A 13,992-nucleotide genomic window follows, 5' to 3' on the forward strand; every position below is an offset into this window, starting at 1 on the left:
TACATTTTAAAGATAATTTCCCATGCATGGGGAATAGCATAAAGCAGTTAGGAAAGAGAGAGTTTGGAAATCCCAGGGAAAATTCTGGGATTTTAAATAGTCCAGTTTGATGAAAGAAATGGGTAAGAGGATAATGAAAGATCTGGCTACAAGGGTAGGCTGGGGATATGTTGAGAAAGTTGGATTTCATTTTGTGGTAAACCCCAGATTTTTGAGCAAAGAAATAATGCATAATTATGTATGCAATTATGGGTGACAGGAATATTCAAACATCATCCACAGTTCTTAATATATAATTAAAATATATTTTTTCACTCATAAATTACAGGGAATCTTTAATAAAACATATGTACAATAAATAATTCACACTTAAAAATGTTCATGTGACAGTTTCATGCCTTTTCAACAGAAGAGGCCACAATACCAGGGAAATCAGAAGGCAGTCTCAATAACTCTTCTACTTCTTCTTGCAAAGCCTCTGCTTTCTCATGCAACAGCAACTACAATAAAAAATCAAGACATGAGGCAAAAACACCGATTTCTAGAGAACTGCTAACATTTTACCACCATCTGTTTGACACCTGAATCCTTACATACCACCAAACTAGACATTAAAACTAATAATGAGATTGAAAAATGGCCACTTAAGAACAAGTGATTACAATTAATGAAGCTAAGACATTTAGTTAAAGCCATTTTAGCTGATCACTGCATTTGGTATACCAAAAATAAGGGAGCTTTAATACTCTCAAAGATTTGTTTTATTGAAGACTCAGCCACTTAAAAATTAACTTTTAATCTATAAAATTTAAGACAATTTTGCAAAAATTTAATTAGTTCTTGAAAATGTTATCCTTTATATATGGATTTTACTATTCCTCAAAGTTTAGTATGCTATCTTTTAAAAGCTTATCAGTGTTTCAAGGAAAAGTTTTATTCAAGCTCCTAAAATTAATATGGCTAATTTCAAAAGAAGCATAATGAGCAAAGAAAGTATTTCTAAACCCAGCGCATAGTGGATGTCAATGAATATTTGCTGAATAACGATTTCTCCCCTTTCTTTAAAAAAGCCAGAAATAAAATATTCGTATTTGTTGCATCTGGGTTTTGAGTATATTGGTGTGAAATATTTGCACTATTTCTCTTATAACATTTTTATGATAAAAAGGTCAGCAAAATCACACAGAGGAAGAAAACCACTCTCTACCAATTTGATATAAAGCATAGCATTATTTAGCACTATATAAAGGAGTCTAAAATGTAATTAGGATGTATATGTATAACTGACACTTTGCTGTACAGCAGAAATGAATACATTGTAAATCAACTATACTCCAATAAAAATTAATTTAAAAAAGGAAATTTCAAATATAAAAAAAAATAAAGCAATGAAGTCAAGGAAAAAAAAATGTAATTAGGTAAGCTTTCCAGTAACTGAGGTAATGGTGACCCTGCAAAATGAATCTGCCAACACATCCTGTAAGCACTCTACAGATCACAAAGGACAATAAGTAAACCATACAAAACTCACATGTCAACATTACTAGAATACAGAGAACACCACCAACATCAAATGACTTGAAGTGTTCTGTTTACCCCTCAGAGGCCAACTAGTAACCTCTGTTACTAATTCTTTTTTTTTTTAATTTATTTTATTTTTATTTTTGGCTGTGTTGAGTCTTCATTGCTGACTAATTCTTTATATTAAGCTTTCCTGTTCAAATTACTGTGTGGTTTCTGTTCCTAATGATTAGACCCTGACAGATACAACCAGAAAGTAAGAAAGTACACCAATAATGATGGGGACACGCCAAAAAGACACAGGAGCCAGTCTGCAGGTGCTCTTCCTGGCCAACTCTGAGACCATTTGAGTATCAAAATAAGTATGAACCCATCATTCACTCTGATATAAATAAATGAATTAAAAGATAAATGAGGAAGGAATAGCTTTTCCTCATAGTAAAATGCCAATAAAAAATATAGAGGGAACAATGGAGCTAGAAAATCACCACTTGACAAACATCATAGAAATAACTGAGGCAAAAATCATCAATGAATGCTAAAACAAGTGTGTGAAAGTTTAATGAAGAATAGGATATCTACATAGTCTCAAAGTATCCACTCCAAAAATACTAATAAAAAGGGAAAAATAATAATTTTACAGTGGAAAAGCTTGCCAGATGACACCTCCTTAACCAAATGATCAAAGTCATTATCAGTAATGTGATAAAGTGACATCCTGTGGCTCCTGATCTGATGTACTAAGGACACACAACTTTTTTGTGGCATTCCTGCAAAAACCTGTTTAACCTCAGTATAATCCTAACTGTTTTCCTTACTTCCATCCCCTATTTGCAACCTCTAACCCACTCTTCTACTCAAAATCCTGCAAGGAATATCCATTTTACTCTTTCAAGCTTACTGGAAAAGCAGAAGGGATGGTGGGAAGGAGAGCGTGTACCTCAGTCCATAAGATGGAAGCTATATATTAAGACTGGCTGAGCAATGAGACAGGGGCAGTATGGGTCCTTGGACACACAACTGATTCCTCATATCAGCTGTGAACACTAATAAACCTTTAACATTTAAAGTCACTTATTTTGGCCATCGTTACCGCAGCTCCATTTGTATCCTTAATAACATATAGTGTAACTCTATAGTCCTGCTCTACTACTTACTGACTAGCTGTGTTTCCTTGGGTAAATCAATTTCTTTAAATCTTATTTATTTATTAATAGATTTAATTAATTAATTAATTAATTAATTTTTGGTTGTGCTGGGTCTTCGTTGCTATGCACGGGCTTTCTCTAGTTGCTGAGAGCGGGCGCTACTCTTTGATGTGGTGCGAAGCCTTCTCGTTGCGGTGGTTTCTCTTGTTGCCAAGCATGGGCACTAGGTATGCGGGCTTCAGTAGCTGTGGCTTGCGGGCTCAGTAGCTGTGGCTCATGGGCTCTAGAGTGTAGGCTCAGTAGTTGTGGCGCACAGGCTTAGATGCTCTGCGGCATGCGGGATCTTCCCGGACCAGGGCTCAAACCCGTGTCCCCTGCACTGGCAAGCAGATTCTTAATGACTGCGCCACCAGGGAAGCCCCAATTTTATTTATTTATTTATTCAAATATTTGCTAAATATCTACTATAGGCTGAATACTGTGCTAGGTGCTACAGAAATGGAAATAACTATAACTTCATCCCTATCAACCCAAAGAACTCCTAATCTAATGGAACAAGTTTTAGTGTCTTCATTTGTAAATTGAATGTAACACCAACTCTGCCCACCTCAGAGGATTGTTGTAAAGATCAATCAAAGCAATACAAACAATGTGAGCACTATTCACAAAGTAAGATGGAAATTTACTTTTCAGCCATTTCTGATCTATATATGACAATAGTATAACGATGAAGTTAAAAAAACAAAAACAAAAAACTATGAGATTTCAGACCACAAGGACAGAATTATAGTTGAGATCAAGAAGGAAATAATCCCAAACTGTTGTGTAATGGATTTACCCACATGGAGCAGGAGGGTAATGACAAACTGGATTGCATCTAGCAAAGGGTAACCAGTATAGTGAATAGCCTAAAACTAGGTTATTTACTACAGGTGAAAGAAACAGAAAAGAGAAGCCCTTGGAGGCAAGAAGAGCCATTTTCAAGTATGTGAAAAGCTACCAAATGAACAAAGCAACAGTCTAGTTCCACAGGGTAGTACTCTATGATGCCATGGTAGACATTTTAACACAGCCTCATTATATTGGGATGCTCTTTGTAACACTAGGGGTCCAAAAATAGAACTACTTAATTTTTGAGGTTGTAGGCTCCTTGTCAGTGAATGTGTTGGGGATGCTGAGGAAAGGACTTCTGTGTCAAGAGTAGCGGGAGGCAGAGTTCAGCGAGTTCCAGAGTTCCTCGTACTTCAATGAACTCTTGAAAGCGTCTTTATTTTTTAGGAGATCCTTTTCCTCCTTTTAGCAAATCTTGTATCATAACACGTGTATTATTTTTATCCAAATATTGTGAGTATAAACTTTTGCATATATAGTTAAACGTTTTTGCTTTTATATCTAAAGTATAAGGAGATTACACTACAAAATATCATAAAGATTGGGCTTCCCTGATGGCACAGTCGTTAAGAATCCGCCTGCCAATGCAGGCGACGCGGGTTTGAGCCCTGGTCCGTGAAGATCCCACATGCTGTGGGGCAACTAAGCCTGTGCGCCACAACTACTGAGCCTGCGCTCTAGAGCCCGCGAGCCACAACTACTGAAGCCCAGCGCCTAGACCCCGTGCTCCACAACAAGAGAAGCCACCGCAATGAGAAGCCCGCGCACCGCAAAGAAGAGTAGCTCCCACTCGCCGCAACTAGAGAAAGCCTGCGCACAGCAACAAAGACCCAACACAGCCAAAAATTAATTAATTACTTTAAAAAATATATATACATCATAAAGATTAAAAAATAGTTTGCTTACCTTGGCTGATGAAACAATTTGCTTGGCCTGGCGTCTTGATAAATGATCAATTGTTTTTATCAGCACTTCAGGATTTGCATTAGCTAAGTGCATTAGACTTTTATAACCTGCATTGTATAACTGTCTTGCTCGACCCTGAAAAGTATTACAAAAATCATTAGGATCAGAATTTGGGATTAGGAAAAAGTAATTAAGTGTCTTACTGAAGGGAAAAAATTCACTTGCAGAGACAGGAATAAACTAAGATAATAAATATGAAGAGATAACACATCAGAATCCCGAGGAATTTTAAAAGACGCATTTGGGTCGTTCCAATCTGACTGCAAGATAGCTAGTTTTCTGTGTAGCTTAAGTGAGCTGATGTGTGCTGCAATCAGAAATAAGAAACCCATTAGGGCACTTAGGCTAGGGGCATCCCCAATCAAATGTTTTAGTCCAGTACCCCTAAAATGTTCTTACCATCTACTCAGGGGACCTGAGGTAGGGGTGTGTGTCTGCATTCCCAAACAGAACTTCTCTGATTTAAGAACTGAATAACAGAGGATAAACTGAAATCAAGGGTTGGTGAAAAATAGAAAGCTAAGAAACCAGCTGAGGATACTTTCTCCTCACTCCCTTAGAAAACGTAAATGACCCTCACTGCCACCAAGTCACCACCACCTTCAACAAGCACTGTTTAAACTGACAGAAGGTGATTCTTCACTGGAGTAGAGGAAGGAAGGGATGTTAAGAATGACACATATACTTGGGAAGAGTCACCCCATCCCTACTGTTATTTTTTCCCATGAATGTGATTTTTCATCAGAACTTTTTCCAGATTAACAGGGATTTCTGGGAGACCATGGCAGCAATTAATTAAAAAAAAAAGATTCCCATGATAAATGAACAATAAGGCTATTGTCACTTACCCTGTGACATGACAGTAAAACCTGATTTTTCTGTTAGTTGAAATCATCTCAGGTGGGAAACTGGGAGGCTACTAACCTCTAAAACTCCAGTCACTTCCATGAGAGGGATTAGCTCTGCCTTTACACAGTAAGTCAACTTCTTGGTAAGTTCTACCAAAAGGGCTCTATAAACCCAGAACTCCTCAAGTTCCTGCAGAACACAAAGAAATATGCAGAATTTAAATCTGGTAAGTTATTTCAAAATCTAGTTTGCATGGTAGAGGGCTCAGAGAGGACGCTCCCTTCTGTAAATTCTGGAAGTTGGGTTAAGCCAGAGATGAACAATGACTCCATGCAAAATTGTTACAAGGAAACATGGCAGAGACTGAGGAATTTGATGGAATGGTTTTAGGATGAGGAAAAAGATTGAAAATTGAAAAATAAACAACTATACCCCAATTAAAAAAGAAAAAGAAGTCAATAAGAAGAGTTCTATTCATTTTTATCAAAACATCAGCAAGTGATTGCATAGTTTTTCTTTCCCAAATGATTGAAAACAATTCCTACCTCTGGAAATTTATCCTGAAGACAAAATACTGAATATGGAAGGATTCAAATACAAGATGATGCTCAGTGCAGCAATATTTAAAATAGTATTAGAAACCATGAGTTGGTAATTCTTAAAGCTGGGTGGGTATTCATTACATTACCTTGTCTTTTTAAATATAGGGTTGAAATTTTCTGTAATAGTAGTTTGGTTTTTTCTTTTTCTTTTTTTTTAAGTTTCCTTTCTAACCTTTGGGTATCACTGTGAGCATTTGTGACGCATGGAACAACATTAGCTAGCTACTTTGTGACCTACTACTTTCCTACTAGTAGGAAAGTAGTCAATGCACTAGTATGGCAGCAAAAAAAGAAGAAAAGAAAACCTTGAATAGAACTACTGAATCAATCAATCCTAAACCGCCTTAGCTCTGGCTTTACTGCTACATAAGATATTCATTTTTCCTTATTGTTTAAATTTCTATGGAATTTTTCTGTTACTTGCAGTTAAAAGTATCTTAACTAATATGATCGGTATACTATTTTATTCCACTTACATAACTTTTTTTGTTTTTATTTATTTATTTAATTTATTTATTTTTGGCTATGTTGGGTCTTTGTTGCTACACATGGGTTTTCTCTAGTTGCAGCGAGCAGGGGCTACTCTTCACTACAGTGCATGGGCTTCTCAGTGTGGTGGCTTCTACTGTTGCACAGCACAGGCTCTAGGCGCACGGGCTTCAGTATTTGCAGCACGCAGGCTCAGGAGTTGTGGCTTGTGGGCTCTAGAGCACAGGCTCAGTAGTTGTGGTACACAGGCTTAGTTGCTCCATGGCATGTGGGATCTTCCCAGACCAGGGATTGAACCCATGTCCCCTGCATTGGCAGGCAGATTCTCAACCACTGAGCCACCAGGGAAGTCCTACATAACTTTTTATAAAGAAAAAAATGCTTTAAAATATTGAAAATACATTCATGAGAGTTGTCGGGTAGACTGACCCTAGGATCAACCATCAAATTATAGTTGCTTTTGAAGTTCAACCTATAGATTCTTTCACTTGAACAATTGTGTAAGGCTCACATCCTTATAGTTCTAAGTAAAACAAAGGGATAGAATTATCATGGAACACCTTTTTAAATATGAAGAACAAACACAGTAAACTTAAGAAAATACATTTTAAAGGCCAGCTTCTCCTTATTATCCATAATGTTTGTGTACTGATTAGCTACCATGTAATTAGGGAATATACGCTAAAATTTAAAAATCAGCATAAATAAAAGGTATTTAAAAGGTAAATTTGCTAAAATAATTATCATTCAATCCAAAGCCAAGTAGTTTTGGATTATTTACTCCATTAGCATATATGATAGAACTAATTGCCCTATACACACACAGAATATGGAGGCTTAAGATAGGGCAAATGAAGTAGATTTTAAGTTTAAAAGTAGAATTCATTGTGGAAAAAATTAAAAAAAAATAAGTACAGAAAAAAAAAGTAAGAAACAAATATTACTATGCCACCCCAAAACAATAAATTTCAATGCAACAAAAATGGCTTATCTTATAAACTCATCAAAAACTGGGTAGAAAACTCTGGTAAGCTTTGTTGTGTTATTTAAGGAAATTCTGAATGCTTCTTTTAGTAAAGTCTTAAATAAATCGATCTCAAATGCATATGGCCAAAATTAAGTTTTCTTCTTTATTTTATAAAACACACATTTGATGTAGAAACTGACGTAGCTGCTTGACACTGGAAGCAAAAATGGGAAATTACTGTGGTAATCAAAAGAACATGGTACTGAGTAGTCAGGTATCTGCTGGATATTGGTAACATACCAATCAAACACTTTACATAGTTACCACTCAGGAGAAAGACACTCACACAGAATCTACATCAATGGAGAAAAGTTATTTTAACAGTTGATTCCAGGGACTTCCCTGGTGGTCCAGTGGTTGGGAATCCACCTTTCAATGCAGGCAACGCGGGTTTGATCCCTGATTGAAGAACTAAGATCTCACATGCCACAGGGCAACTAAGCCCTCATGCCGCAACTACTGAGCCCTCATGCCACAACTAGAGAGAAGCCTGTGTGCCACAACAAAGAGCCCACGTACTGAAATGAAAGATCCCTCATGGTGCAACTAAGACCCAATGCAACCAAAAATAAAGAAAGAAAGAAAAGAAAAAACAACAACAACAAAAAGAAAGAGTAGAAAAAAAAAGAGTTGATTCCAAATACTTGAAACTATTAATGATAGCTCTAAAAGTAGGGATAACTAAGGACTTCCTACTTGTTCATTATGTTTTAGTTGATTCTGTCATTCTGTAATACCTTTATTACATGCATGTATACAGTATTTTTGTAAGTGGATAAAAACAAAGATATATTTTAAACAAATTTTGAGTGCTTTGTAATAACAGAAGAAACAAGAGAACATATTGACTAACTGGCTTTTGAGTTCAGTAACGGTTAAAACAGAAGATGCACACAGCATATATCATCTATTTAATGGAATTACCTCACAGAAGTGTAACACACAAGAGGAGAATGCGGCAGCTCCAGAGAGAAGGTTTTGTATATATCCTCGAGGCATATTGAATTTTTCAGACACACTCCAAATGTTGGTCTCTTTGAGCAAGGTATAAAGAACGAAAGACAGGTATAGTCTGTTGACAATATTCTTGTCCACCTTCTAGAAAGACACAAATAAGTTTATGTACTGGACCTGCTAAAAAATGTACATTACATTCAAAATGGACAAAAGGTAAAGAGCATGAAGTTGTACCACAGGAGAGCAAGGATAGAATGGTTCCACAGAAATAAATCTAAGTTCTAACAAACGTACTTTAGATGAGTTCAAATTACCGTTTTTCTGAGTGTAAAAAGAGATATGCCAAATTGTTCCCAATTTAAAGTTCCTTCTATAGGGAGTGTAGTGAGTTGAATTGTTCCCCAAAAAAGATATGCTCAAGTCTTAACCCCTGGTACCTTTGAATGTGACCTTGTTTGGAAATAGGATCTCTGCAGATGTAATTAGTTAAGGATCTTGAGATGAAATCATCCTGGATATACAGGGGGCCCTTAAGGGCCCATTATTCAATGACTGTCATCCCTTACAAGAGAGACGACACAGAATGACACAGAGTAGGCAATGTGAAAATGGAGGCAGACTTTGGAGGGATACATCTACAAGGATTGCCTGCAACCACCAAAAGCTAGGAGAGAGGCAAGATGGTTTCTTCCTCAGAGCCTCCAGAAGGAACAGCCCTGCCAGCATCTTGATTTCAGATCTCTGGCCTCCTGAACTGTGCCAGAATACATTTCTGTTGTTTTAAGACACCTGGTTTGTGCTAATTTGTTATGGTAGCCTTAGGAAAGAATACAGGAAGGAAAGGAATTGGGGAAACCTTTACATTTACTGTAGTATTTATAGGTGGTATATATATGTGTGACTGTGATTATAAATTAGACAAACGCATTTGTTTAGATAAATATGTTAATAAGTCTAAAAAGTAAACACTAGATTCTATGATTTCCACATGGTCATGGTAAATAATTAATGTTTCCAAAGTTAAAACACTGAAAGAAAAATGCTTCCTGTAGTTGACTATTTCTATTCTGTTATGTGCTTTTGCCTGTGCTGCTTAGTGATTATTTTTTGGGTAAAGCATTTCATAGCTAATATTAAGCTAACTCAGAAACTGAGTAACTCATGCTTAAAATCAGAGGAAAAAAAAGATGAATTTTAAAGAGAAAAAGTAGGTTTAAAATATAAAATTATATCTTTTACTACAGTAAAAGAATGTTTAAGATGAGAACTTAGGGTGGCACATTGAAGGATATAAGAATTACAGATTCTGCATGTTGTACTGGATCACCCTTTTAAAAAGCATTAAGCTGAAAAGCATGATAGCTGAAAAACAAGTAGGAAAAGTTTACCTTTTAATTTCCCAATTTTAGTGCATCTTCATTATTAACTATAAATTGAGTCAATGTAGATTTTGCTTAGAATGTATTTTCTAAGCCAAGAAAAACGATGTGATTATATTACATGGCAAGATAAGCCACATCATGCCAATTTCAAGATTTTTACAAAAAATGTTTAAAGGTCTTTTTCAATGTGAAGACATCAATTAGATTCTAAGTAAACATCATGTTCTGCAGAAGTTTTTTAAAAAGATACTTCTAAAGCACTGAACTAGTAACTAACCCATTTGTAACTGAGACAAATCCATGCCCATACTATTTTAAATATTTAATTATCAATTGAACAAACATTTATTGACTATATTTCATAAAGTGTAACAAAAATAAATTTTGATTCGTTTTAAAAGATACATTATTCTAATAAGGTTTTATAAATGTTTATTATTTGGTAATGAGTTGCAAACTAATATGATTTTGTTTTTATTTTATATTTTAGAGTTTGATACAAAAGGCTTGTTTTAAGAAATATCTTTAGTCAACATTTTGAAGGCCTAAACAACATAGCCATTTCTGAGGTAAAAGACCCAATTTAAATATTGACAACATGAATACTGAAGTGATATATATTTATAATTTTATGATACATCAATACAGGGGACAGCTGCACAATTCAATTCAAATATAAGTAAACACCACCTTCCATTTTTCAAAATGAAATCAGTAAAATCTATATAAATTTTAAAGATATAGGGGAAATGGTAGGTAAGATAATTACGTTTCAAGGAAGATTAGATTACCAAAGAAAATGAAAAATGAAAAAAAGTGTATTATGAGGTGGAAGATTATATGAACTTAAGGATTCTGAATGCATGTTTGCCACAGAATTATTTCCACTTCTCTTAAGGTTAGTGTGTACATTCAACACTTGCTTCATGTTTGTTGACTAAACTTTAAAACACAAAAATATAAGATATCACACAAGAGTATTGGCTTTTCCACTTCAACCTTCTAAAATGCTTTATGTACTTCAAGTACATTGGGAGTTCTTTGGGACAACAGCAACAACAAAAACAAAAATCCCAAACTCATCCTATCTTAGAATCCCTGATACCAAGTAGAATGCTTAATAAAAGGTTTCTAGAAGATTTTTTTCTCCCTTTAACTGCACTTATTTCAGGATTCCATAATACTGTGAAAACATTTTACAAATATTTTACAATTTATATAATTTAAGTCATAATAAGTAGCCTAAGAAAAATAGATAAAATAAGGTTTACCTTTTCCTATGATACTTACATGTGCATGACTATTTTAGAAATACAAAGGTACACAAAAAAAGGGCCATCACACCACCCAGAAATAAATACTGTTTAAAAAAAATACCTAAATTTCTGGTCCTCAGATGTTTTAAATAGTAAAATGGGAATTATATTAAAGAGAAAAAAAGTGAACCAAAAGGATCAAGTCAACAAAGGAGATGATACAACAGCATTAATTTTGTTTTATGAACTTAAGTTATTTAGGAAGGAAAAAAAGACTATGGTACCTTCCTGATAGCTTGACCTGATGCTTTCTTCCCAATAAAGTTCTCAGAGACTCCAATCAGAACAGCCACATTTTGTTCTGCTGGGCTGAGCTGGCTGAACTACAGAGAAAAAGAGCATAAATATATTGAAAAATTAAATTGTAACTTTAAAAAGTCTGCCATTAATCAAATCCAGTATTTAGTCATATCACACTTTCATTATTATAAAAGATATGAAAAAACCCACATATTTTGTTTACAAATATTGCAAGCTTAAAAGATACAGTATTAAAATATTTGGGTTGGCCAAAAAGTTCGTTCGGGTTTTCCCGTAAGCTGTTACAGAAAAACCCGAACGAACTTTTGGGCCAACCCAATATAACAAACTTTAGTAGAATGACTTAAAGACATGGCCACAAATACTGTGACCATGGACTATGATTTCCATGGACTATGGGCTCATGTTTAATATGGGAGATGTCTGTGGGAAGAGAGAAGAGGGAAAGCTTTTGAAAGTAACTGCATTGTATAATACCACTTAGAAAAACTTAGAGTAACAATTTTAAAAAACGACATTAAAAAGACAGTTAATTTCCTGCAATTAAAAGCTGCATATTGCTTCTGCCTAATATGTGTTCATGCATCTAGCCTGTTCACAGTAAAATCATAATAGACTGTACTCTACCACTTGGTTTTGTAACAAGTATGGCCAGTTCCACCTTGCTACTGTTGATAAAGATGATATTCCTTCTCAGGTATTAACATCACCGGGTTTGGTGTGACATGATGTGACATCACGTGTGACTGTAACAGAGCTTTCATGTAATTAAACTATCAATCATCAGGGATGGCTTTCATGGTTTTCTTTATATTCCAGGCATTATAAAATGTAGTGGTCACCAAATCATACGAGTAAACTACCTTTGGGGAAATGGGACCAGGGATGACCTTTTTTTCTTTTCTGCACCTTTCTTTATTTTTTTGATAATGAACATGTTTATATTTAACAGAAAATATTTAAGTGAAACAAACAAAAAATGTTATTGCCATATTACTACTTTAAAAACTCAAAAACAAAGGGCCCAATTTCAAATATATTTTAATAAAGAAAAGATGTGAATAATCACTTGACAAAAATCAAATCCTGATCCATTATTGTAGCCTGTATTGCAGAATCTTATTGTCTCACCTGCCTGAAGTATATCATCCAATCAGGGTGACACTGAGAAGCCATATCATAGGGAGTTGTTAGGTAAATTAGATGAAGAAGGCTTTCAAGCACAAGTCCTTCAAGACCTTTCTTCAAGTCTCTGTAGAGACTGTCACAATAAGCCAAATCTATAGCTCCTAAAAGAAAGACACAAATAGTTCATCTTTCATAATCACCAAAGGGGGAAAGAGGTGACTTTAAAGTAAGTCTAGTTTAGGAGTTAACTACAAAAGTCTTTAAAATCTCTTACTATGTAACTTAACACAACTATTTTGGAGGTCATTTTGATAGTATCCATCAGCATTTAATAAGTATATACCTTCTGACCCAACCCCTCTAATCTTGGGAATCTAACCCAGAGAAACATTTCCACACAATTCCAAAAATACATGAGCAGAGATGCCCAAGCAGCCTTGTTTATAATGGAGAAAAATCAGGAACACAGTAAATGTCCATCAATAGGGGAGTGGTGAAATAAATTATGGTATCCATACTATGGATGACTATTGTAGTAAAAGAAAAATGAGGTAGATTTAAAGGGATTAACATGTGAAGATGCTCATGGTATTTTATAAGTGAGAAAAGCAAGCTCTGTGTGTGTGTGTGTGTGTGTATATATACATATATATGTATATGTATATATATATACACATATACACGTACACATAAAAATGTTTGGAAGGATATATGTATCAAATTGTTATGAAATTTACAGATAATGTCTGCAAAAATATATACCAAATTGTTATTCTTGGTAAGATATTATGATTTTATCACTGCTGAGGGAGGGGAGCATGAAGGAGGGATGACCACCCTTTTCTCCATATACCTCTACAGTACTCTAAATTACTTGTTTCAAAACACTTTTCAACTTTTTAAAGTTGAAGTAGTCCAACAGTTTGTAAGATAAGATTAATATTATTAATATGAAATTACAAATCCAACTTAACATTACATAATAATTTCTATTTTTTCCAATGCATTTTCTCAGATTAGTAATGAGATTTAGGTAAACTCTTACCCTTAAAAGAAGCTCGTCCCAACTTTGTAATGTGAAAACTATATTGGAACTCTTCTTCCGACCCATGAATAGCGTCTTTTTGTAGAAGTCCTTTTTCTGTCAAAATAGTATCGTTTTGTAGGAGTCCTTTTTCTGTCAAGTATCTAAGTGATTCGACAGTTATTTCCCAGAGACTTCTTTCTTTCAACAAAATCTTCTGCTGAACACCAAAAAATGTACCACTCATGAAGTGATATATGTCACCGAGATTTGTTGCAATCTGAAACAATTCAGGACATCATTAGAGCATCTTCCCTAATTCAAGGTAACATTTTGAATGAATAATTAATCAAGATGATGACTCATTTCCATACCGCAAAGCTATTTAAATAAAAAACTATTATAAAATCTACATAGTTGCATAAAGGTAA

The 13,992-nt window shown here is 34.8% G+C and overlaps 1 protein-coding gene across 2 annotated transcripts in view; it reads right to left on the reverse strand.

Moving 5' to 3' along the window:
- Window positions 1-316: 316 nt before the first annotated feature.
- The window catches only part of HELQ (helicase, POLQ like), a 40,492-nt gene continuing 26,816 nt past the window's right edge, over window positions 317-13,992 (reverse strand). For both annotated transcript variants that reach the window (XM_030878052.2, XM_030878058.3), the window contains 7 exons: window positions 13,583-13,841; window positions 12,541-12,698; window positions 11,373-11,471; window positions 8,418-8,591; window positions 5,451-5,564; window positions 4,467-4,601; window positions 317-500 (listed from right to left, as the gene is read on the reverse strand). In XM_030878052.2, the coding sequence (XP_030733912.1) occupies window positions 393-500; window positions 4,467-4,601; window positions 5,451-5,564; window positions 8,418-8,591; window positions 11,373-11,471; window positions 12,541-12,698; window positions 13,583-13,841 (1,047 nt within the window). In that variant the 3' untranslated portion in view covers window positions 317-392. The remainder of the gene's footprint in view (window positions 501-4,466; window positions 4,602-5,450; window positions 5,565-8,417; window positions 8,592-11,372; window positions 11,472-12,540; window positions 12,699-13,582; window positions 13,842-13,992) is intronic.

The sequence above is a fragment of the Globicephala melas genome, chromosome 5, assembly GCF_963455315.2.
Source record: "Globicephala melas chromosome 5, mGloMel1.2, whole genome shotgun sequence".
In the NCBI taxonomy this organism is placed as follows: Eukaryota; Metazoa; Chordata; class Mammalia; order Artiodactyla; family Delphinidae; genus Globicephala; species Globicephala melas.